This window comes from Brassica napus, chromosome C5 (genome assembly GCF_020379485.1).
Source record: "Brassica napus cultivar Da-Ae chromosome C5, Da-Ae, whole genome shotgun sequence".
Classification (NCBI taxonomy): Eukaryota; Viridiplantae; Streptophyta; class Magnoliopsida; order Brassicales; family Brassicaceae; genus Brassica; species Brassica napus.
Window position 1 is genome coordinate 29,586,644 of NC_063448.1, and position 27,688 is coordinate 29,614,331.

Consider the following 27,688-nt stretch of genomic DNA (forward strand, 5'->3'; position numbering starts at 1 on the left):
CCGTCTTTCTCTCGAAGATCGACCAAAAACTCATCAATCTTTATATACATTCAACCAAAACTATCTTGGGAAGGTCAGTCAACCACTAGACAGTCCCATCGAGACATTGATCGATTTTTATTTTACTTAAGGTCGGACCAACTCCAAACTGGTTTTACGGGATTTTTCTCGACTAAAATCAATCTGTTCGTGAGAGTCATTATAATGATGAAAGAGAAACTAAAACCAGAAGGCAAAAAAGACTTAGTAGGTTAGAGGCATAAAAAGGAAACACGAATAACAAAAGAGAGACTCACCAAAAAAGGTATACGAAAGGCGTAAGCTTAAATGAATGATCAAACTATATAAAAAATATACGACAAACAACGAAATGCAACATCAAAAAAAATCATTCACATTACGGAAACCCTAGACATCAGACCCTTGAAGCGATGATTCTAACAATCAAGAACAATGGCAAAGGATGAAAATAAAAAATAGCAGTTAAAAACATTCGGGGAACAAAAGAAGAAGTAGGATCGAACCGAAATCTCTATGGAATCTGATAAAAACAATATCGCACAAACTGAAAAGAAAAAAGAGATAGAGAAAAAAGAGATAGAGAAAACGAAGAACAAACCTTTCAATTTCTTTCGACAAGAGCAAGTAAGACACAATTAAAGAAGGCAGACAGTTTATAATGAGAAAATGGGAACCACAAAAGGAAATGATTGCCACGCCACAAGCGATTCGCTTTCCAAAAAAAGAAAATTAAATCCTTTTATTTACATCAATGAAATCTCACAATAAATTCACTGAATCGGAATCTCGAACCGGATTTTAAAGCTCGTAAACCACCAGCCTCAAATACACCACCCAAGTCAGAATCAACACCCCGCCTGTCTGACGACCTGAGACACACCGAATTCCGGAGGGGGGGGGGAACGTAGGGGATATTGTTGGACGAGGGTTTCACCCCACTCCACACCTGGTACGAGAACCCGGTCCAACATCATTTAGTCCTAAAAAAGACAATGGGCCCACAAAAGTTCAAGGTTCATCCCAAACTCAAGAGGCGGCTCATGGTGAGGTGACATATTCAAACTATAACGTAACGAAGGTTTAAGGCATAATGGCTTTGAGGAATATCACTTGTGGCGGTAGAGAAGAGTATTTCACATGAATGAACCTCAACATTTACAAATGTATTTGTTACGCACAAGTTAAATGATCTAAGAATTTCTATACAAGATACACAGATGATACTTAAAATTGTAACTACAATGATTGTTATTCTTTCATGCCTTTGTTCTTGAACAGAAACAAAATAAATGTGTGTATAGCATTGCCATATATTGGTTTATGTTATAATTTGTAATAGAGATCCGATGAAACATTTTTATAAAGACAGTTTTCTTTTACCAAATATATTTCATGTTTTTTCTTGGGGTCTTAAGTATATTTCATGTTTTATAAGACAGAAATATAGATAATATTCAAACATGATGATGATCATCATCACCCATTATTATATTAAACAGTAATGAAAGAGGACCAGACCCACTTTAACTTGTAACTTAACACTCATAATCAGCTAAACTTGTCACTTATTAATCATTATTAACAGTGTGGGGAAGCAACCTTGCAACTGTTGGAGACTTTTTTAGCGTTTGGTGAGGTAACATATTGGCGGAGGCTAGGGTTCCTCATGTACCCACAAAGGCATGGCTTCTGCTCTCTCAGCTTGGCACAGCACGACGCCGACGGTGGCGAAGATGACATAAACGCCGCCAAACATGGAGACAATTCAGTCACCGAGCACGTCACTCCTTCGGCCACCGGAATTTTTTCCACCGTCACCAGGAGAAGCGCTGCCACGAGAGCTAAAACGGAAACCCACATCACCTTCACCATTTTCCGCTTCTTTGATTGTTTGTGCTTGTGGTTGTTCTGTTTTCAGTAATCAGTATGCTCTATATCTATTAACAGTCCCTTCTATTTATAGAGAAGGAAAGTATGATTAAGGCATAGGAGGTGTTATTAGTTTATATATTTTGATTGATTTAGAAATCCATATAGTATTTATAAATCCAAGTAAAATATGCAAATCTGGAGGTTTTCTCTGGGATTTGAGTCTTTGTATTTTTAACTAAAAAATCCAAACAAATCCATTCAAATCCATTATAAAATCAAATATATTAGTAAATCCGTACGATTGAATAACACTTGATTTGATACAGAATTTATGAATCATTAAACCAATAACACATGATTTTAATACAGATTTGAAAATCATAGAACCAATAACACTAGATTTAGTTCGAATTTTCAAATCCATTAAAATACAACAACCAATAACCCCTACTTAGCGATCTCAATTTTATTTAAAACAAAAAAAGCAATTGTTGCCTTGTTTATCTGAAAAGCAGAATTAAATGTGGAGCATTAGCTAATTTATTTTAATAGTTAAATAAACCTTAGTTCACTTCATTGTAAGTTTTAGTTAATACTAGTTTAATCAAATTTCGTGGATTGACCGAAATATGAATTTAAAAAAAAAATTGGATACTGTTTAGATCATTTTAAATTGTTTACTATATTTTTTTCTTCAAAATAGAATAAATCTATTAAAGCACATCTAATGGGAGTATCTAACCAAAAATTCTTAAAATATTAGAAGATACAAATATTATAAATTATAAGTAAATATTTTAGAATTCTTGGAAACTCAACCGATAATATTTCTTTTTTTTTTGTCATCAATATACAGACTCGAACTGACTCTGTAAACCAGGAAGAAAGCTATGCATCTATGTGAGTAATGAAAGACGATTGTTTTCTGGCACTGCGTGCGACTATCCGCCCTTAAATTCTTCGTCTGAGGTACATAAATGATATCCAAGCTGAGGAAGCATTTTTTCAAAGTTTTAATGTCTTCAAGATAACACCAATTGAGAATAATCCGTTGCAAACGTAACCGATAATATTTCATTTGACATATTATAGGTTGAGCTTCCAAATATTTTACGATACATTTAATATAATAATAATTATTATATATATACACTAGTATGTAAGCCGAGAATTCCATAGTAAAAAACTCTCATTGAAATTGTTCTAAAATTGGATTCTACTCAAATAGTACTCTATTTTTGATCGAAAAATATAGTGATGAACAAAAAATAAATAGATTTCTCTATTTATAAAGTAAACCAATATTATATTCTATTATAAACAAAAAAAAACAGAATACCATTAGAACATTTTTACTGGAAACTTTATTTTAGAGTTAAAAATAAAGTGGAGTTGAATATGCTCTTGAAATTTTCTCATGTCACATCAGACATTTTTAGCTTTATTTACTTCAACTGTTTTGAGTTTTGTAAGATAATTATGCTTATTAAACCGTATGTAGTAGGCCTGGAACTTTTATCCGAGATCCGGATTCGAACCGAGATTCGATCCGGATCCGATCTGAAAATCCGGATATCCGGAGGGGCCGAATCCGGATCCGAATAGTAATATGTTGGATTCGTCAAAGCCGGATCCGGATCCGGATATTTTATTTTTTAGTCCGGATATCCGGATCCGTAAGTTTTATTAATAACTATTTCAAAAATAGTAATATCTATATATAAAAATTAATTTTATTTAATATATTTTCATTTTTATAATAGTATATATAAATTTTATGTAAATTTTGTAATATTATACATAGAAATAATTAAAAACATTATATGTATTTTTAGTTTTAAATTATTGTAAATATTTTATATATATTGATATAATATTTTTTTTATTTTAAGGATCCAAATCCAGATCCGGATATCCGCCGGATATTATCATTTTTAGAATGATATCCGACACCCGGATATCCGAGAACCCCAGATCCGGATAAGGATAGTAAAATTATGGATCCGCCGGATAAAGATCCGGATCCGGATACCTTAAAATTGCCTGGATACCCGATCCGTCCTAGGCCTAATATGTAGATAGCTGGATATGGGATATAATTTGAGAAAGAATTTGTAAAATATTCTTTCCTTCACACTTTTCTTCAAAGAATGAGTTTTTATTTCAAACTTCAGAGCCGTGCTTACAATTAAACGAAAAAAACATTTGCTTTAGAACCTCAAACAATACAAATATTTTAGGGTCCAAATTTAACCAACTCATTCATATATAGTACAATGGTTAAGAGTTTTTGATGGTGGGATGTCTAAACGTGAGTTTAACCCTCACGAACTCAGTTTTTCAAATTAATTTTAATATATTATCTAAAGTTCTAATAATTATAATACTATTAACCCTCATGATTTATATTTGTTTTTAATTCATAAAAACTGATGTTTCCAAGGATAATATTTATGCAAGAAATTTTATTAGCATGTGGATTTTAAATATCACTTCTAAATACTTTTCTAATTGTAAAATATCAGTTTAAATAAAAATTGCATTAGGCCTCTGGATGTTATCGCATGGCACTGTTGAAGTTAGTGCTAGTTCTCTCAATACCAGCATTTCCAACGTAAAATTTTAGTTTTCTTCTAAAATGTTGTAACTTGTAATGAAGTATGTTTTTTCTCAACCAGGTTCATTCTAGAGTAAAAAATAGAGCAATAAACTAATAAAAATATAATACTCCATTTAAAAAGTAAACTCATCTTTCATTTTATTATGGAGTAGAAAATATAATATGATTGGAGTATTTAAATTCAGAGATCATTCATGTACCCCGAACGGAGAACCAAAAGGCGGATAGCTTAGCACGATGTGCAAGGAAACAATCGTCTTTCGTCGTTCACATGGATGCGGAACTACCAGCTTGGTTCGCATAGTCTATATGAGTCTGTTTGTTGACGACAAAAAAAAAATATTTAAATTAAAAATGGAATGTGATTGGATATTCTTTAACTGTTATATTGAATGTACATTTATTTATTTGATAATTACAAGAAATGTTTTATATATAGAATCCATGAAAACAATTATTTAGCATATGTTAATTATTTAGCATATGCTTTTGACAATGTTATTAACTTCTTGTTCGTCCCAATGCATTTACATTGTCATTTTTTTGTAACTTATATGCATTGTCCTTTGACGCCATTGCTTTTGATTACATAGACACACTTGCACTGCAATTTATGATTCACATAGTGACATATTCTTAGTTATTACAAAACAAATGATAATTGGAAAATCGGCCAAAGGTGAGTGTAACTGACAGAAAATCAATTATTTCACGGCTTTTTAGAATTAGGACAGACTATGTAAATTTTAAACTTTGTCATTCAAAATAAACTAAAAGTTAATTTTACCAGATAAAAAAATGTTCAACAGTTTGTTTTCTATTGTATTGAATTTTCTGCTAAAAATCAATTTACAATCCAGAAAGTTGGTGGAGAATGGGGAAAAAAAGGTACACTTTCAAGTCGGTTCGAAAAAAAGTACACGTAAGAAGTTTGTTTTCTGTTGTATTCAATTTAGGGGTCGCACGAATTGAATATCTAGATTTTTAAAGGTATTTGTGCTCCGATTCGTTTTGTCCAAAAAAATCAATTATCTTCTCTGATTCGTTCCTAGCCACTCGGATATCCAAAAATTTTAGAAAATAAAAAACTCTAAAACCTATATGTAATATTTACATAACTTACATATATATATATATATTTTAAATATAAGTATATATTATGCATATATCTGATCGGATCAGATATTCATTTTTTTAATATTAGTATTTGTGGTTTGCTTTGAATCTTACGTATATTACATATTAGTATTTTTTTTATAGAATTACAGATATTTAGATTTTTCGGTTAGAATCGAAACCGGTAATGAATCAAATCAGAATTTGCCCAGCCCTACTATTCATCATTACCACTCTACCAGCGTAGTTATTGTTCATTACTAACATAAATCATATTGAACGGAATCAGCACTAACTCTTTAGAATAATATTTTTTGTGAGATGTCAACATTAACACTGGTTATTCACCGATAATGTTATCAGATGGTTTACACTTTGCTCTGATAATATACCTGTGGCGCCGTTTAAGCAACTTGGATGCTGGTACGTTTGGACTCTGTCATCAGCAGTGGAAGAGATATTGTACTTGGTCTCATCATACCAAGTACAGTTAAGGTTCTCAAGGTTTCAAGGTTCAAGATTGTAACGACCCTGATTTTCGGTGGAGCTTTTTTGGCTTTATTAAAATTAAAGCCCAATTTTTTTTTTTTTTGTCCCACATTGGAAATTTTAAAAATTTACCTCCTTTTCTTTTCCATTTCAAGTGAAACTGACGAACATGAGTGATTGTTATCAGACTGGTGCTTTGGGAATTTTATTTCTTTCTTTTTCAGACTTGCGGTTTTTATGCTTTTATCGATATTTCGGGATATATCTCTTTAATTGGAGTTATGGTGTTTGGAGAGTACTTATGCTGATTAATAAAATGGAGATTTCATGATTATTATTTATTATTTTATTTTAGAGAATACGGGTATCAAAATTTGGTATCAGAGCGGGATATGTCCCGGCGCGATTTATGGACTCCGATTTAAGCGGTTTTCAATGGGGATTGGGAATTTCAAAATAAAAGTGACACCCTTTTGTCTAGAATCATTTATTTAGTTGTTAGCGTTTTTGAATTTATCTTTAGGTGTAGATGAAGATCAAGTTTCTGTTTGTTTCCTTTGTTTTCATCTCGTGTTCTTCTCTCCTTCGTATTCGTTGAAGTTTTTCTCGGGTTCCGTTCTAGAATTCGGGACGAATTCCGGACGAATTCCGGTTGAGTGGGGGATAATTGTAATGACCCTGATTTTTGGTGGAGATTTTTTGGCTTTATTAAAATTAAAGCTCAATTCTATCTTTTATTTTGTCCCACATTGGAAGTTTAGAAAACCTACCTCCCTTTCTTTCCCCTTTCAGGCGGGACTGACGAGCATGAGTGATTGCTATCAGACTGATGCTTTGGGAGTTTTATTTCTTTCTTTTTCAGACTTGCGGTTTTTATGCTTTTATCGATATTTCGGGATTTATCCCTTTTATTAGAGTTATGGTGTTTACAGACTACTTATGAAGATTAATAAAATGGAGATTTTATGATTATTATTTATTATTTTATTTTAGAGAATACGGGTATCACAAATTGGGATAGTTTGAAGGTCTGTTATTATCAACAACTAAGTGGCTGGAATGGTCAGAGATTCTCTTGTGAGGAATGGTTTCTAAGATGGATCAGTACAGATGGGTACCATATACATCATTGTTTGGACAACTCTTGGGATAGTTTCGAGAATATTAATTTGTTTTCTTCGATTACAAAACGTTGTTTGCAATGTGGACTGAAGGGTGAACAACAAACAACGAGGGCTCACCGTATCTCTTTACCAATTTATATGTTAAGTTAAGTACTCTGACATATGTTATTCAAATTTATATATAATATATTCTATTGGTTATAGATTTTAAAAAAATTAAAGCATATAATAAATTTAAATTTTTTTAAAATAATTTAAATTGGTTATCAAAATCCGAACCGGATCCTCAATGATCTGAACCAAACACGAAATACCAAACAGACCCGAAAACAAACCTGAACGCCCACCCCTAATCACTATTATATATCCTACATGTGTCATCATAGGTTACAAAAATATGTGTTATCATATAATTAATCGTATTTTATACGTACCATCAAATAAGTAATCTTATAATTAATAATATTTTATAATTACAATCATATAAATAATCACATATATTATATTTTTAAATTTCAATGTGCAATACAAAAACCATAATTTAAGTTGGTGTTTGAAATTGAGCTTTATATTGTATTTTTCTTATATATATTGAAAACATTTTTATAATGGTTATTTAAAAATATGTTAGTAAAAATCAAAAATTTAATATATGTATATTTTTGAATGAATTTTTGATACAAATCAATTTTAAATTATTATTTAGATTTGAATATGTATATCAAGTAACATAAGCCCATTACTTTTTAATATAATGTAATGGACTTCCAATTTTTTTAATAGCATAAGCCCATTACTTTTTTTTTCTAACTTACTGCTATCCATGTTTTCAAACAACATTATTATTTTTAACTACTATCTAAGTTGCCAAACAAAAGCTTAAAGTATTTCTACTTTAATAAGATAGATGAGGACAAGGATATGAAATCTCTATTTTCGATTGAAATCATAAACTTCACATTGTATAAGGGTTTCCGGGACTGATAGGGTTTCTTTTCACCCGTTTTTAAGCTCGGAGGAGCAAATCAATATTTTTTTTTATGAAGGTTCTCAGCAGGAATTGCAGAGGTACGAGAAGTAAGTGGACAATAAGTTATCTCAAAGATATAGCATAAACACAAACTAGATTTTTTTATTTTTACCGGAAACAAAACAAGATTTTGCTTTTGTCCAAGGATTTCAGTTTCATTTTGGTTTTGATAATTTGGTTATGGTGGATCCGGTTGGTACGAGTAGGGGACTAGCACTAAATTATAATAATGAGTATCAGATTAATATTTTGTACACAAGTAATCAGATGATGAATGTGGAAGCAGTCGTACTTGGGAAGAAAATTTTCATGACATTTGTATACGGAGAACCGGTACAAAAATTGAGGGAACAAGTATGGGAATGTTTAACAAGATATGGTCTGGCAAGATCAGATCCGTGGTTTATTATTGGAGACTTGAATGAGATTACTGGTAACCATGAAAAAGACGGTGGTGCTTTACGGAGTGCAGAATCTTTTGTATCTTTCAACAATATGATTAGGAATACTGGTCTTCTGGAATTTCCAGCCAAGGGCAATCAGATGTCCTGGCAAGGAAAGAAGAAATAAAGTAATGGTTAGATGTTGGTAGGACCGAGCGTTAGCAAATGAAGATTGGCATAAGCTTTTCCCATGTTCATACACAGAATATTTAGGAATGGTGAGTTCTAATCATCGACCAATTGTGGCTTATCTTGAGAATAAAGTAACAAGACGACCGGGACATTTTTGGTTTGACAAAAGATGGATTGGACAAGATGGTTTGTTGGATTCAATTGGGAGAGGTGGGGTGAATCGACACCTGAGAACTCGGGTGACTTTGTAGCGAAAATTACAAATTGTCGCCATGAAATTGCTACATGGCGAAAGAATAACACACCATATGGAAAGGAGAAGATGTGCGAGCTTCAAAAATTACTGGAAGAAATTCAATCCGATAATAATAGAATTCAGGAAGACATACTGGAGGTATCAAGGAAGCTACAAGAAGCATATAAGGATGAGGAAGACTTTTGGCAACAAAAGAGTCGTAACATGTGGCATACATCTGGGGATCTTAATACTAAATTCTATCATGCCCTAACAAAACAACGTCGAGCTCGTAATAGGATAGTGGGGCTATATGATACTCTGATGGAAACTGGATAATGGAGGAACAACGTGTCGAAAAGGTGGCAGTGGATTATTTTGATGATCTTTTTCAGACATCTAATCCCTCAAAATTCGATGGTTTTTTGGATAAAATTACACCTATCATCACTCCCCAGATAAACCAGCGGCTACTCAGGCTAGCAACCGAGGAAGAAGTAAGACAAGCCATTTTTATGATGCATCTATAAAAAGCTCGAGGACCAGATGGAATGATATCACTATTTTTTCAACACTTCTGGCATATAATAAAAATGATCTATTGGATATGGTCAATAATTTTTTAATCTCTGGAAAATTGGATTCGCGGTTAAATACTACAAATATTTGTTTGATTCCTAAGACGGAGAGGCCTACAAGGATGGCAGAGCTCAGACCTATAAGTTTCTGTAATGTAGGATATAAGATTATATCAAAGGTACTTTGTCAGAGATTAAAGGTTTGTCTTCCCTTACTTATTTCAGCAACACAATCGGCCTTTGTGCCGGGAAAATTAAACTCTGATAATATCCTCATGGCTCAGTAGATGTTTAATGGATTGAGTACTAACAAATTTATGACCATAAAGACATATATGAGTAAAGCTTATGATAGAGTTGAATGGATTTTTATTCAAGAGCTTCTTTCCAAGATGGGATTTGATCATCACTGGACCCAACTTATGATGGAATGCATTTCTTCGGTACAGTACCGAGTCTTACTGAATGGTCAACCCAAGGGACACATAATTCCACAGAGGGGTCTACGACAGGGAGATCCCTTATCTCCTTATTTATTTATCATGTGTACGGAAGCATTGATCACAAATATCAAAAAGGCAGAGAGAGAGAAACAACTGACGGACATAAAGGTTGCAAGAGATTGCCCTCAAATTTCTCATTCGCTCTTTGCAGACGATAGTATTTTCTTTTGCAAAGCACAAAGAGAGGAATGCCAGAAAATACTCAGGATTCTAAAGGAATACGAAGTGGTATCGGGTCAGCAAATAAACTTTGAAAAATCATCAATTCAATTCAAGCACAAGATTGAGGAACCCAACCGATATGATCTACGGGACATCTTAGGGATACATAATTTAGGCGGAATGGGATCATATTTTAGAATACCTAAGAATTTGGGAGGATCAAAAACACAAGTCTTTTGTTTTATTCAGGACTGTCTAAATAATAGAATAAATGGGTCGACTTTTAAGTTTTTTACCAAGGGGGAAAGGAAGTAACCATCAAATCTGTGGTAACGGCTTTGCCAAACCATGTATGTCCTGTTATCGCATTCCAAAAACGGTTATGAAGAAGCTAACTAGTGCGGTGTCACAATTTTGTTGGAGTCCAGGGGGCAATACTAGAGGTATGCACTAGAAGTCATGGGATAAACTTTGCAGTCCTAAGGATGAAGGGGGTTTAGGATTTAAAGAGCTAACAGATTTTAATACAGCTATGCTTGGGAATCAACTTTGGCGATTGAAAGAGAAACCAAACACTTTGTTCTCTCGTGTTTTCAATGGACGGTTTTTCAAGAATGCATCACCCCTGGAACCAATTAGATCGAACTCCTCGTCCTATGGCTGGCGCAATAATGTCTCTGCTAGATCTCTGGTTAGCAAAGGACTAATCAAAAGGGTGGGATAAAGATCTTCTATCTCAGTATGGAATGATCCTTGGCTCCGATCCACTCACCCGAGACAAGCAAATAAAAAACAACAAAACCTTTATCCAGACCTTACAGTGGACTCGCTCGTCAATGGGGCATCGAGAACATGGAATTTACAGGTCATTCGGACATTGGTGGATCCTCACGATGTGAAAATAATTGAAAGTATACCTTTAAGCCGAAATCCGATAGCAGATCGTGATGAATGGCATTTCACTAATAATGGGAGATACACGGTTAAATCTGGTTATCAAGTAGAACGAGTGTATCCAGACAAAGAGAGAACGTTTTCGGAGTATGGTCCCTCAGTCTTTCCCCTGAAGGCTTTCTGCTGGAAAATACAGTGCCCTCGAAAAATGAAACATTTCTTATGGCATTTGGTATCAAGAAGTATTGCGGTAAAGAAAAACTTAAGGGCGAGAGGTCTTCAGGGGGATACAATTTGTGCACGTTGTGGGGCACCTGAGGAATCCATAAATCATGTGTTTTTTGAATGTCCATGGGCGGTTCAAGTTTGGCTGTTTTCACGAATTCCATCGAATCCAGACATCTTCTCTACTCAATCATTGTTTACAAATATGAATCATTTATTTTGGAGGGTCTCTCTGGAATTGGAAGATCATCAATTTGCATGGATTTTATAGTACATATGGAAAGGACGAAACAACAAAGTCTTTAGTAATTTAGATATTGATCCTAGAGACACTCTTAGATTGTCATAAACGAAGTCACTACTTTGGGCTAAGGCACAAATGTTCCTTACACAGGGAACCGATCAAACCCAATTACCAGGAGAAACAATAGTTCCGGCTATCCCATGTAGATGGTGTTTTACTGATGGATCTTGGAAAAATCATGATAACTATTCGAGACAAGGGTGGTATAGCATACTGGAAGGTTTTGGTGGTTTAATGGGAGTGAGGAATACAAGGGTGAGTCAGTCGCCCCTTTATTCGGAGATAGAGTCCCTTATTTGGGCAATGGAATGTATGAGGAATTTAAGACAGTATACAGTTTCATTTGCAACGGATTATTCTCAGTTGGTGAAGATGGTTCCGGAACCAGAAGAATGACCAGCCTTTGCAAGTTATTTGGAGGATATATCAAGATTTTGAAGAGAAGTTTCAACAGCTCCGAGCTTGTTCATATACCACGGATTCAAAATTTAAGGGCGGACAGTCTAGCACGCAGTGCAAGAAAGCAACCGTCGTTTGTAGTCCATATGGATGCGGAGTTACCAGTTTGGTTTGCAGAGTTTACATGAGTCTGTCTATGCTGTAGACAAAAAAAACACTTACCAACAATTTTTTTCACCAATTTTTATATTAACTTAAAGTTTAATGGGTTCAGCTAAATACAACCAGAGCTAAATACAATCAGAGATAATCTCGATGGCAAGACCATTATTAAAGAAAACTACAACATAACAAACGATAGAGATGGCAAAGGAGGAAAGAGACCCGAAACAAAATTTCACTTCAACTTCTAGAGACTGGGTACGAAGGAACACACCGAAGTCATATTTATAAGGGATAATCAATGTTGAAATATCCAATCAGGGTTTAAGAGCGGTTGATAACCGTCTCCACGAAAGTCGACTGATGGCCGGCAAGAGATACGAATCTCCATATAGCACTAATAAGATTACCCATTATTACCGACTAAAGTTTTCTTTAGTGCCATCTCTTCATAACACAGACAGAAATAACTTATTTATGATATCTTGTCACTAATATGTCACTAACTGATATATGGCACTAATAAGATTACCCACTATCATGGTGTGCTGCACTCTAATCATATTCATACAGCTGAAAACTGGGCCCGTATACATTGTCATAAGCACTTAAGATCATCCCTCCGGGTGAGTGGTGTGTCTTCTAACATTTACCAGTCCGTTATTGTTGGGCATAAAATAACTCAGAAAAAAAAATCCTATTGCTTAAGAGTACAACACCAGCCTCCTGCATTAGACTACTTACATTGGGGTAGTTGAAAATATTATTCAACTACTGAACATATACAATGAAGATGTTTCAACAAGAAAAAAAAGGATGTGGATTAAACCTAGTTGAAAAGATTCAACGGGTTGAAACCAAGAAAGAGGGATCCACACTGAAGACATAAACCAATCAGATTACATCTTTGAATTGTACGCTCCTAACTAGCGAGTGAAAGTCTGAGATTTTGTTTCTTTCTTAAAAAATAAATATAAAGTCCATAGAACTAGTAATTTCTAATTGGTTGTTGGAATTATTTAGATTTTTTTTTCATCCTCATTGCTTCAAATGAATTATTTTATAGTTAATACGTTTTTTTTATTAAAACAATTTATATCAAAATTCATCATCTTTTATTCTTAACAAATAGAGATTTGGTTTATTTGATTTGGGTACATAAATAATTTTACTCTAATTTTGATATTATTTTCTGATAAAATCTTATTTATATAAATAAAAAAATATATCATAACAAAATTTTATAATTAAAACTGAAAATTAGAAATATTTTTTTATCAGGAAAATAATTATGTTATTCAGATTAATTTGTTATTGATTTTTTTTTTAAAAAACAAAAACATTAAAAAATTGAAACAAAAATGGTGGGGTGTTGAATTTTCAAGAAGAAAAACCATTGTATGATATGAAAAATAAATGAGTGTTGAATGATGACGTGGATGAAAGAGAGAGTGATGTGTAATGTAAAAAAACAAAAAGGATGGTGTAGAATAATAGAACAATTGTACATGGTTTTAGGCTTTTGATTATTGGGTCAGACAATGTTCCCCTCTTTACTAATAAAATATATTTTTTTCTAAAACTAAAAAAAAATGAATTTAGATAATAACGAATTTTCCTACATCTAAAGAAAAAATGAAGTAATATAATATCTAAAATTATCTTGACGAAAAAAATTCTAATATCCAAATATATGTCGAAATCGAAGTTTGCACTGACGAAATTTGTTCTAGAAGAAATGGTAACTTTTTTTGAAGGTCCGAATTCTCTGTCTAACTACATAAACACGAAAAAGCTAAAAAGACGAAAAGAGATGTGAAAGGTTTTTATTGATTTCAGACTGATCCCTATAAAAGCCTACCTATTTACCTCTTAAGAGGATCAAGCCGAACGTAATTCAATTTACAAAGAATTGAACAAGAGATCAAATTGCTTTTGCGACGTTCGTCTAGTAATCGGGTGCAACCAATAGAAAACAAATAAAAGTGAAAGTAAATGCTAAAGTGTCTAAGTGCATAGAGTTACTGTTGCGAAAACTTCTCCTTTTCTTCTTTGTCTCAGCCTTGTTTATATATTTTCTCAAAGTCGGCTGAGTTCCTTTCCGTACAGATCTATGTCTTCCATTTTCTTCTATCTGTCCTTATTTTTTGGGATACGAGTGTATCCTTCCCGAAAATATTCAATTATCCTGTTTTCTTCCAGTATCCTCTCCAATTAAAGATAAATTGTCATTGACATTGGCCTGCTTCTTTTCCTAAGTTGTAAGTGGGCTGTGTCAGACAGAATTTACATGAGGACATGATGAAAAGGGGAATGGGCGATGAGGAAGAGTGAGTTATGGGCGATGCGAAAGAGTGACATGCATAGTTGATGAGGAAGCGTGAGAGGCATGATAGCAATGAGGATTTGACGATGAGTGATAGACCATGGATTTTACCCACTTTTAGCCATGGTTTATAGGGGTTTTAATAACTAATTATTATGTTTTAGAGTCTATTTAGTATATTTATAGGATCATGAGTGATTTGGAAGAAAGTGATGATTTTGGAGATAATTGGAGAGAGCATCCGAGCTGACTATCGAGCAAGACCAATGGTCGACATTTACAGACAATAATCGATCGATGCACACCTTGTGACATCGATCGACAGCGAAGCGCGCAGAAGCCCGTTTGGTTCCACCCGACTTAGAGCCCAAGACTTCACCAATTTACAAGATTACCCCTGACGATTTTTTAACCTAATATTTATATTTGCCAACATGTTTTAGGCAAAGTGTGCTTTCTTGTTTTCTAGTTTTCACAGCAAAATGTTTTCTAGGATTTTAGTAGAGTTGGAGAGAAGATCCAAAGAGATTTTTGATTGGAACTCCATTATTATCTACTTAATATCTATGCAGTTTGTATACCTCATTGTTGTTTTGAATTGCTTAGTTATGTCTGAGTAGTTCTTCTGTTAGATTTAGGGTTCAAATAGGTTATGAGGGATTAGCCCCAACTATAGATTGCTAAGTTGTGATATTCATCATTAGGATTGTCATTAATGCATGTTTCTAGTTTAGCTAGCTAGAAAGTTGACCTAGGAGTTGTAGGCACAAGTTAACACTTGAATCTCACCCTGAATCCGTCCTAATTGAGCTAGGATTGTTAGAGTAAGGCGAAAGCTGATCTAGTGAGCCTAGTGAGCATTATTCAACCCGTGCGTAAAGCTTGACTAAAAACGCGTCGATCGATATTCCTATAGAATAATCGATCGACGGTGCAAAAGGTGTATCGATCAATATTCCCTAGAAACATCGATCGATACTTATATCTGGTCAATAGACAAACCTAGAAAGCAAACACCGATCGGTTTGTTCATAAGCGATTGAGCTATATAATATCATGCATACAACTATTAGGCATCTGTAGGATTATATTGATTACTTGAATACAAACCCTAAGTCTAACTATTTCATTTAAGTGCAAAAAAACCCAATCAAACCAATCGAGCAACTACCTTGCTCATAACCTGCTATTTACATTTAATCATAATCAACCTAGCTTAATCACTATGATTATATTTATTAGGTTCCCTAGCTCCTTGTTGATTTGATCCCTAAGTACTACAATTGAACCTCTTATTTGAGAGAGTAATTCACTCCTGAGGGTAATTTGAGTGAGATCAATGAGGAGATGACGTGAGGTCATGGGCGATGATGACCGGTGATGAGGGAGCATGGGCGATGAGGCCATGGAGATGAGGGAGCATGGGCTACGTGGACATGGCGATGAGGACATAGATGAGGAGAGAGGAAGGGGTCTTGGGCGATGAGGGAGATAGGTGTGATCTCAGGAGATGAGGGAGTGGCGATTGTCTCGATGATGAGGGAAGAGAGAGGTCCCGAGCGATGTAGAACATGCGATGAAGTTTCGGTGATGAGAGTGGGTGATGAGGCACGAGAGTGATTGACCATGGATTTGACCCACTTTTACCCATGGTTTATAAGTGTTTTAACTACTATTTATTATCTTCTAGAGTCTATTTAGTATATTTATAGGATGATGAGTGATTTGGAAAGTGATGATTTTGGAGCATTTTGGAGATATCTGGAGAAAGCATCCGAGCTGACCATCGAGCATGACTATCGGTCGACATTGAAGAGGAATAATCGATCGATGTTCACATCGTGACATCGATCAACGGCGAAGCGCGCATAAGCCTGTTTGGTCCCAGCCGACTTAAATCCCAAGTCTTCACCAAATTTACAAGATTACCCCTGACGAGTTTTAACCTAATTATATAAGATTTGCCAACATGTTAGAGGCAAAGTGTGCTTTCTTGTTTTACTATTTTCACATCAAAAGGTTTTCTAGGATTTTTAGTAGATTGGAGAGAAGATCCAAAGATATTTGTGATTGGAACTCCATTGATATCAATCTATTTATCTATGCAGTTTTTATACCTAATTGATGTTATGAATTGCTTAGCCATGTCTGAGTAGTTCTCTAGTTAGGTTTAGGGTTTAAATAGGTTATGAGGGATTAGCCCCAACTATAGATTGCTAAGTTGTGATATTCATCATTAGAATTGTCATTAAAGCCTGTTTCTACTTTAGCTAGCTAGAACTTGATCTAGGAGTTTGAGGTAAAGGTCATCAATTGCATCTCACCCTGAATCCATCCTAATTGAGCTAAGATTGCTACAGTAAAGCGAGAGTTGATCTAGGAAGCTTAGTGAGCACATTCAACCCGCGCGTTAAAGCTTGGTGATAGACCATGGATTTGACCCACTTTTACCCATGGTTTATAAGTGTTTTAACTACTAATTATTATATTATAGAGTCTATTCAGTATATTTATAGGATTATGAGTGATTTGGAGGAAAGTGATGATTTTAGAGCATTTTGGAGATATTTGGAGTAATCACCCGAGATGACCATCGAGCACGACCATCGGTCGATATTGAAGAGGAATAATCGATCGATGTTCACATCGTAACATCGATCGACAGCGAAGCGCGCATAAAGCCAGTTTGGTCTCAGCTGACTTAGAGCCCAAGTCTTCACTTATTTATAAGATTACCACTGATGAGTTTTAACCTAATTATATAAGCTTTGCCAATATGTTAGAGGCAAATTGTGCTTTCTTGTTTTACTGATTTCACAGAAAAGGTATTTAGGATTTTTAGCAGATTGGAGAGAAGATCCAAAGAGATTTGTGATTGGAACTCCATTGATATTTATCTATTTATCTAATGCAGTTTTTATACCTAATTGCTGTTATGAATTGCTTGGCCATGTCTGAGTAGTTCTCTTTGTTAGATTTAGGGCTTAAATAGGTTATGAGAGATTAGCCCCAACTATAGATTACTAAGTTGTGATATTGATCTTTAGGATTGTCATTAATGCATGTTTCTAGATTGGCTACCTAGAACTTGCCCTAGGAGTTGTAGACATAAGCGATAGCTTTCATCTCACCCTGAAACCATCCTAACTGAGCTAAGTCTTGCTAAGAGTAAGGCGAGAGCTGATATAGTGAGCTTAGTGAGCACATTCAACCCGCACAATAACGCTTGACCAAAAGCGTTGATCGATATTCCAATAGAATAATCGGTCGATGTTTCAGAAAGTGTATCGATCGATATTCCTCTAGAATCATCGATCGACACTAGCCAATATACAAACCTAGAAAGCGAGAGCCTAGTGGTTTGTTTATAAGTGTTGAGCTCTACAATATCATGCATGCAACTTATTAAGCACCTGAATAAAAGCCATAAGTCTAGCTACTTTCATCTAAGTACCAAAAAAAACCCCAATCAATCAATCGAGCAATTACTTTGATCACAAACCTGCTATTTACATTTAAACATAAAATCCATCTAGCTTAACCAATCTGATTAGATTTATTAGGTTCCCTAGCTCCCTGTGAATTTGATCCCTAAGTACTACAACTGAACCTCTTATTTGAGAGAGTAATTCACTCTTTAGGGTAATTTGAGTGATATCAAATTTGGCGCCGTTGCCGGGGACTCTTTCTTATTACCGTTAGATTAAGTTTAGAATTTAATCTAGATTTTGTTACTAAAATTGCTAAAAGTTTTCTTTCTTTTCCTGCTGACACATGAGCTTCAAGATGGAAGACATGGATTTCGGTCGAACATCAATCTACGAAGCGACAGCAATGTCGGTCGACATATCGACAGCGATATTGAGCGACAAGTCGACAGAAATATCGATCGACGATGCACATCAAACATCGATCGACAGCACCCCGCCGGAAGCAGGTAAGTATTCTCTTACCGATGATGCTAATGAAAGAGTAGTCCTCAGAAAACCTAAAGGTCAACTAAGCAAGCAAATAACCAAATTATGAATGAACAAGGGACTGAAATCCCTGTTCAAATTAAATCTATCTCAGAAAGAGATAATGAATGGAAATTTCCTTTCGAAGACTACTTAAACCCTGGAAAGACCTATTCCAATAGGTCCGCAATTAGACTACCAAAAGATGATACCAAGAAATTCGGGATCAGTCCCGAATATTAATTATGGTACGTCAAAACCCTTTCCGTGGGACCGTCTCAGAGCGACCGCACGATCACATCGAGTATCTAGAAGAATTGATGAATGATGAGTACAATCATTGTAAACTCTTTCCATTTTCCTTAGAAGGCGACGCCAGAAAATGGCTAGACCAAATACCAACATGATCTCTGACCTGTTGGAAGGAGATAAGAAGTGCTTTTATAAATCAATTCTTCGATGAGGCGCACTACTGGGATGTAAGGAAGAAAATCTCCACATTCCGCCAAGGTCCACGGGAATCGTTCAGAAACGCATGGGAGAGATTCAAGAGCTACCAACTTGAATGCCCCCACCATGGCTATTCAGAGCGGCAACTCATTAATACCTTGTACGGAGGTATTAACCTTCATTACCAGATCACGCTTGACACAACCAGTGAAGGGAACTTCAGTACTAGAAACCCTGAAGAAGCGAAACATTTGATAAAAAATATAGCTACGGATAGATCCTACGAAATGATTGACGTAGAGTTAGGAAGGAAAGCCGACCCAGTTGATGAATCACCTTTACTCGAAATTGAATAACATCTAAACTCGCCCCATCCTGCTCTTGAGGGACAGAACCAATTTGGGATTTACCAAATTGATGATGACACCCTGTCTGAACTAGAGCAGCAAATAGATTTCGTAGATAGCGAAACCTTGAAAAATAATTACCCTAACCCCGATAGCTTTACCCAAAATTACGATGGTACTGTTGGATCACGCCAAGGCAGAGCGAAATCTAGGCTAAACCAAGCTTTCACGGGAAATCGCAAGTTGGCCACTGATCTGAACGGAAAGATAGATTTAATCTTCAGTGAGTTGACGAGGAAGTTCGACGCTTTAAGTGAACACATTAAGAGACTGGACAGTCGGGTCGCAGAAAACGCAACCGCCATCAAAAGAGAGACAGGACGTCTCCGTGGGCGGACTGACGCGAACCCAAAACATCAAGTTAATGCCGTATTATTGAGAGCGGAAAACGCCTCATTCCGAGGGCAACATAAATCAACAACAGAGAGAAACATGCTGTAGTTGAGGAAACCAGTGAAAGTAGGTCGCGCCCTATAATCCTCGATGATCCCAATACCGTGTCAGAAATACCTCGAGAAAAAGAGCGGCCCAACACTGAGGAAGAGGCCATCGACCTCGAAGAAGAAGAAGGAGAAATGGAAGAGGATGCCGAAATTGATCGACAAGAAAGAACAAACGTCGATCGACAAACCACGGTGAATATCGATCGACACTCTGGAAACAAAGTCGATCGACTCCCGACTCCTGCTGAACCAGCAGTAGAAAGAGTGTATAGGACTCTACCACCCTTCCCTCCTAACAAGACACAGACTAATCGAGAGCTAGACAAAGAGATCTGCAAGAAAGCATTCGATAAGATCACGTTGGAAATGCCATTGAGTGATGCGATAAAAGTATCACCTTCAATAAAAAAATATGTAAAAGATATGGTATCCAACAGCTTCCCAGCCACTGAGCGCAGCGACATGATGGTTTCAGAGGAAGTAAGTGCAATAATCCAAGGCGAGATCCCAATCAAGAGACCCGATCCGGGCAGTTTTGTTTTAGATTGCAATATACGGAACAAAAATTTTCCTCGATCCCTTTGTGACCTAGGTTCCAGCGTGAACCTCATGCCACATTCTGTCGCAATATCCCTAGGATTCGACAAGTTCAAACCTACCAAAATAACTTTGGTTCTGGCCGATAGATCCGTTAGACTACCTGAGGGAGTGCTTGACGACGTGCCAATAAGGATTAACGGCTGTCACGTCCCAACGGATTTCGTAGTATTGAAATACCAAAATGAAGCAGAGGATCCCCTTATTTTGGGTAGACCATTCCTCGCCACTGCAGGTGCGATAATCGATGTCAAGGAGGGTAGGATATGTCTAAACATCAGAAACATTCCGATGACTTTCGACATGGACAACCTGATGAGACGACCCTTGATCGATAAACAGACTTCCTACGTGGACGACATCTGTGAATTGGCTGAAGAATCTTTCATAAACTCATGCTCAGACGACCCTTTGGAGAAAGTACTCACAACTGGTGAAGAGGAAACTTTTAGTGTCGGTAGTAGAGCTGAGGAATACACACGATTAATGGACACAAGTATGAAAACTGGAAGCGTTGATGACATAGAGGATGACGCTTCGGAAATCAATGTCGATCGATTTCTACTAAAAGCTGTCGATCGACAACCATCCTCCTCGAAGGAATGGGATCCCGAAAAGGCACCAAAGATTGAGTTAAAACAGCCGTCCGCTGGACTCAAATATGCCTTTCTCTATAAACATTCATACCCAGTAATTGTGAACGCCAACCTCAAAAATGGAGAACTTGCGCTGTTATTAAATAAACTACGCAAATACAGGAAGGCCCTCGGGTACTCTCTCGAAGACATTCCTGGCATTTCTCCAGATCTGTGCATGCACCAGATTCACCTAGAAGCCGGTTCGAAATCGTCAGTGGAAAACCAAAGGCGACTGAACCCGAACTTGAAAGAAGTTGTTAAAAAAGAAATAATCAAACTTCTAGATGCCAGAGTCATTTACCCGATTTCGTATAGCAATTGGGTTAGCCCCGTGCATGTTGTACCAAAAAAGGGCGGAATCACTGTGGTGAAGAATGACAAAGCCGAACTCATTCCCACGCGAACCGTCACTAGACATCGAATGTGTATCGATTATAGAAAGCTAAACGCTGCTACTAGAAAAGATCACTTCCCTTTACCTTTCATTGACCAAATGTTGGAAAGATTGGCAAATCACCAATACTACTGTTTTCTTGACGGATACTCTGGATTCTTCCAAATCCCTATACATCCTGACGATCAAGAAAATACCACCTTTACATGCCCTTATGGAACATTCTCATACCGCAGAATGCCATTCGGTCTTTGCAATGCCCCTGCCACTTTCCAACAATGCATGATGTCAATTTTTACTGATATGATAGAAGATTTCATGGACGATTTCTCAGTATATGGATCCAGTTTCAAAAACTGTCTCGATAACCTATGTAAAGTTTTGGCAAGATGTGAAGAAAAGAACCTCATTCTAAATTGGGAAAAATGCCACTTCATGGTTAACGATGGAATCGTCCTATGACATAAAGTTTCTTCTGCTGGTATAGAAGTAGATCGGGCAAAAATTGAAGTAATGACCGGCCTGCCAGCACCGATAAACGTCAAAGACGTGAGAAGTTTTCTCGGACATGCCGGATTTTACAGGAGATTCAAACAAGATTTTAGCAAAATCGCTAGACCTCTCACCTCCCTCCTCTGTAAAGAAGTTAAATTCGACTTCTCACCAGAATGCGTAATGTCTTTTGACGAAATAAAGAAAGCCTTGGTAACTGCCCCCATCGTACAAGCACCAGACTGGAATCTTCCTTTCGAAATCATGTGCGATGCGAGCGATTTCGCTGTAGGAGCAGTTCTAGGCCAAAGGAAAGACAAAAAGCAGCTTATAGTTTATTATGCCAGTCGGACTCTCGACGAAGCACAAAGAAATTACGCAACAAAAGAAAAAGAAATGCTAGTCGTGGTTTATGCGTTCAAAAAATTCCGTCAATACCTGGTCGGTTCGCGAGTCATCGTCCATACTGACCATGCTGCAATTAAATACTTAATGCAAAAGAAAGACGCAAAACCACGACTCCTACGATAGATCCTTCTACTTCAATAATTTGACATTGAGACAAAAGATAAATGAGGAGTAGAAAACGGAGTTGCAGATCATCTTTCTCGGATAAGAATAGAAAACGATGTCCCTATCGATGATTTCTTACCAACTGAAAACGTTTACCAAATGGAATCATTTATCGGGAATGTATGTCTCACTTCAGAGGATCCACCGATCGACGATAATGATCCAATGTCGATCGATTACGACATTACCAGGTCGATCGACAACGACGTTTGTATGTCGATCGACGCTACAAATATTATGAGCGATGATACTAATCCCAAAACCCTCACCTTCGATGTAAAAGTTAACGTCGCACACAACAAGCTGTACCCTGACCGTGATTCCCCCGTCGATGAAAGTCTGCATCGAGGAGTGCATGTAGTCAGACAATGTTCAAAGGACAGACCTTGGTACGCTGATATAGTAAACTATTTAGCTGCCGACATAGAACCCGAAGAGTTGAGAGGGTACACGAGAAAATTTTTTTTAAGAGAAGTTAGGAGATATCACTGGGACAAACCTTATCTCTACAAACACTGCTATGACGGGATGTATAGACGCTGCGTCGCCGATACTGAAATACACGACATATTATTCCACTGCCATGGATCCGATTATGCTGGGCATTTTGCAACCTTTAAAACGGTATCAAAAATTCTTCAAGCAGGATTCTGGTGGCCAACCATGTTTCGCGATGCTCATGCATTCATAGCACAATGCGACAGATGCCAACGAAAGGGAAAAATCAGTAAAAGACACGAAATAGAACAGAAATCTATTCAAGAAGTAGAAGTCTTTGACTGTTGGGGGATAGATTTCATGGGACCTTTCCCTTCTTCGTACGGAAATAAATACATCCTAGTAGATGTTGACTATGTGTCAAAGTGGGTCGAAGCGGTAGCTTCCCCAACAAACGACGCATCTGTAGTTATTAAGCTTTTCAAAAGCATTATCTTCCCGAGATTCGGAATACCCCAAATAGTCATAAGTGACGGTGGTTCCCATTTCATCAACAAATTTTTTGAAGGACTACTCCGTAAGAACGGAGTACACCATAGACTTCTACCTCGTCTGCGAGTGGGCAGGTAGAAGTCTCAAATCGACAGATCAAAGAAATCTTAGAAAAGATCGTGGGCACATCCATAAAAGATTGGTCTGGAAAATTGGACAATGCACTCTGGGCATACCGGACTGCCTTCAAAACCCCTTTAGGAACCACCCCATTTCACCTGCTATATGGAAAATCATGTTACTTTCCAGTTGAGCTGGAACACAAAGCAGCCTGGGCCATTAAATTATTAAATTTCGACATCAAACCATCTCTCGAAAGAAGGCTCATACAACTTAACGAACTGGACGAGATTAGACATTTAGCCTATGAGAGTTCAAAGATATACAAAGAGAAAACGAAAGCGTATCATGATAAAAATATCATTTCCTGACTCTTCGAACCAAATGATCAAGTACTATTGTATAACTCTCGGCTAACGCTGTTTCCCGGAAAACTCCGATCTCGTTGGTCTGGTCCTTTTACTGTTGTGAATGCCAATCCTCATGGAGCCATTACACTTACAAATAATAAAAGAGACGAATTCACGGTAAATGGCTTACGAGTAAAGCATTATTGGGCTAGACCGCCAAATATCAAGCCCATTGACTTAGGCCCCCTTCCCGATAATTAGAAAATTCAAATATCGAGTCAAGCTAAGGACTTAAAATAAGCGCTGAATGGGACGTAACCCATTATTTTTAATTTTAGAATTTTTAGAATTTTTAGGATATAAAAAATAAAAAATTACTACTAATTATCGGAAAACAAATTCGATATCGATCGACAACAACATATTGTCATCGATCGACATCAAATGGACAGACACGGGCTCACTTAAGTCGACATTCGCATAAACCCGAAAACCCTACGAAAACATTCCCATCTCTTTTCTCTCTAGTTTTTCACCCAAATCCGACGATTCTTGCCTTCATTCCACTCAAATTTCAACAATTTCTCCGTTTAGATCACTTAACTCAGGCATCATCATGGTATGAACACAAAATTTTCTAAATTTTCGTTCTTCCTAGGGTTGAAATTGAAATCGGATTTGAACTGAGATTTTAGATCTTGTATCGATCGATTCGTGTTTGTGGAACAATATAATCGATCGATTTAGCGGATTTTCTGTAACATGCAAATCGAATTGCATAATTGGGTTTTTGCAGGTTTTCGCGCATGAGATATCGATCGATAACCATCGGTTTTATCGGTCGATTTTCTCAAAGGCCTGTCGATCGACATCGAGTCATCTCTGTCGATCGACAACGATAACCTAACCGTCGAACCTCGCTAATCTACTCTTGTTTGTGAACTTCGTTTACAGGCTGATGAGAGGAGAACAAAGAGGAGATTCGACACCAACAGCCCAGCTCCTGTCCGTGACAGAGACCCTTGGCCGAGACAGCCCGAGGATGGACCTATCCCACTCTTTGACCACTTCGCAGACATGCGAAAAGCGGCGAAGAGCTTAGAATGCCGCAACCGTGCGATCGAGAACGCATGAGACGACTACGATAGCATATTATACAACGCGTGGCTGCAGGTTTCCGTAGAACTGACGCGGTTCGTCGATCCAGACGTGGTCCGTGCGCTAGGCATCCGACCGGACCTCGAGGACTTGTTCGTTGAGTTGGGTATGGGGAACTTTGCTACTCACCCACAGGTTCTCTACCCGGAGCTGGTCCGTCAGTTCATGGCCACCGTTAATTGATAGACCATGGGGGAGTTGATAGACCATTGATTTTACCCATTTTTAACCATGGTTTATGAATGTTTTAAGATATATTATTACTATATAGAGTCTATTTATAGCAATTATAGGTTCAGGTACCATCTGGAAGAAAATGATGCATTTGGAGCTTTTTGGAGATCTTTTGAGCTTCGCTGGAAGCAAGAGATGGTCGACGGTCGCAGCTCAGTATCGAAATAGTCACCACCAAATATCGATCGATGTCGAGTCCCTCGTATCGATTGATTATGAAGTCATCCGAGAATTAATGACAAATTAGAAGATTTCAAGATTCACAAAAGTCTCAATAATTACATCACTAGTCTCTGGCCGCCTGTTAGGCTATTTATTAGGGTTTTGTATTATTTCAGAGGCAGACTTGCCTAGAGACTTTTTTAGACCTAGTTTGGAGGAGGCAAGAGGCCACCATTGAAAGAGGAGAGCTTAGTTGGAGAGATAGATCATCTACTGCAAAACATAGAAGATCTTGAACTCCCTTGTTTTCGTATTTCTGTTTACTTTTACTATTATTTATCTAAGTATTATTCAGACCATCATAACTATGAGTTTTATGAATATGTATGAGTAGTCCTTGCTGTTAGATTTAGGTTTCTCAAATACGTTGATAAATGTAATACTGATACAACAATTTTTAGGATGTTTAGAAATATAGTTCAATCATCTAGTGAGTTAGAGAATACAAATCAAACCCGTCCGTAAAGCTTTCTGGAAAAAGTATCGATCGACACAGCGATAGCCCTGTGGATCGATATTTTGAAAGGTGTATCAATCGATATTCACAAAGAATTATCGATCGACACTTTCTTGCGACCAAAATAACGAGAGTTGAGGTCCGAGATCCAAATTAGATAATCAAACAGATTATACCTTAGTTTGAATTCAAGAACAATTAATATTAATAAACTCCTAATTTCCAAAATTAAGTATTATTTATCATACCTGAGAATATACCTGAATCTAGCTACTTCACCCAACTGTTAACAACCTCAAAACAAATCAATCGAGCAATAACTTGCTCACCAACCAATTTACTGCTTTAAAACCCATAAACCATTCAATCTAGATTTATTTCAAGACCATAATCTATTGTGTAATCCTAGAGTCTCTGTGGATTCGATCCCTAAGTACTACATCCGAACCTCTTATTTGAGAGAGTAATTCACTATTTAGGGTAATTTGAGTGATATCATGAGCCTAGTGAGAATTATTCAACCCGCGTGTAAAGCTTGACTAAGAGTGCACCGATCGATATTTCTATAGAATAATCGACTGGCGGTGCAAAATGTGTATCAATCGATATTCCTCTAGAATCATCGATCGACACCTATGTTTCGCCAATACACAAACCTAGAAAGCAAACGCCGATCGGTTTGTTCATAAGCGATTGAGCTCTATAATATCATGCATACAACTGTTAGGCATCTGTACGATTATAATCATGATTACTTGAATAGAAACCCCAAGTCTAGCTATTTCATTTAAGTGCCAAAAACCAAATTAAACCAATCGAGCAACTACCTTGCTCACAACTTACTATTTACATTTAATCATAATCAACCTAGCTTAATCACTCTGATTAGATTTATTAAGTTCCCTAGCTTCTAGTGGATTCAATCTGTAAGTACTACAATTGAACCTCTTATTTGAGAGAGTAATTCACTCCTTAGGGTAATTTGAGTGAGATCAAATTTGGCGCCGTTGCCGGGGAACTTTGATCGCCTATAGATTTAGTCTGATTTAGTCTAGGTTACTTCTTTAAAACCTATTTATGACATAAAAATTTTCTTGTCTTTTCAGGTGCATGCCCAACATTACCAGAAGCAACAAGGAACAACCACTGCTATTCTCATTAGATCCTGCAAGCTTGCAACGTTCGATCCGCAAAGAAAGACGCTCCTAATCGATCGACAATAATATTAGTTCATCGATCGACACTCACCAACCACCGTCGATCCAGACACCAATTTCGTCGACCGATACTTGCTCCCCACCATCGACCCAAGCTGCTCTTCCGTCGACCGATATCTTCCATCCGACATCGATCGATACTTCATCCCAAACATCGATCGGTACTGAGCCGCGAGACATGGTTGCGACTTTAGTTCTTGTGCGAGATGAGAATGGAGACTTTCATGACCATGAGGGTCAACTGCGTAATGCAACATGTCAGAGGATAAATGCTAAGGGGGTTGTAATCCCTGAGCCCGATACTGATGCTACATTAGCTGCTCAACCTGTAGATGAGGCTGCTCGACCCAAAACGTTGGCTGATTACAACCGTCCAGATCAGTTCTATGCCAACAGATCAGCTATTCGTCCTCCA

At 36.8% G+C, this 27,688-nt stretch overlaps 1 protein-coding gene across 1 annotated transcript; it reads right to left on the reverse strand.

Moving 5' to 3' along the window:
• Positions 1–1,377: 1,377 nt before the first annotated feature.
• Positions 1,378–11,344, reverse strand: LOC106374610 (non-specific lipid-transfer protein 2-like). The gene is made up of 2 exons (XM_013814602.3): positions 11,333–11,344; positions 1,378–1,952 (listed from the first exon to the last, which is right to left on the reverse strand). The coding sequence occupies exon 2, from the start codon at positions 1,891–1,893 to the stop codon at positions 1,600–1,602; it is 294 nt and encodes a 97-aa protein (XP_013670056.2). The 5' UTR covers positions 1,894–1,952; positions 11,333–11,344; the 3' UTR covers positions 1,378–1,599.
• Positions 11,345–27,688: the final 16,344 nt, after the last annotated feature.

Excerpts from the sequence above, each read along its gene's own strand:
- LOC106374610 (XM_013814602.3), bottom strand. The coding sequence starts at position 1,893 with ATGGTGAAGGTGATGTGGGTTTCCGTTTTAGCTCTCGTGGCAGCGCTT.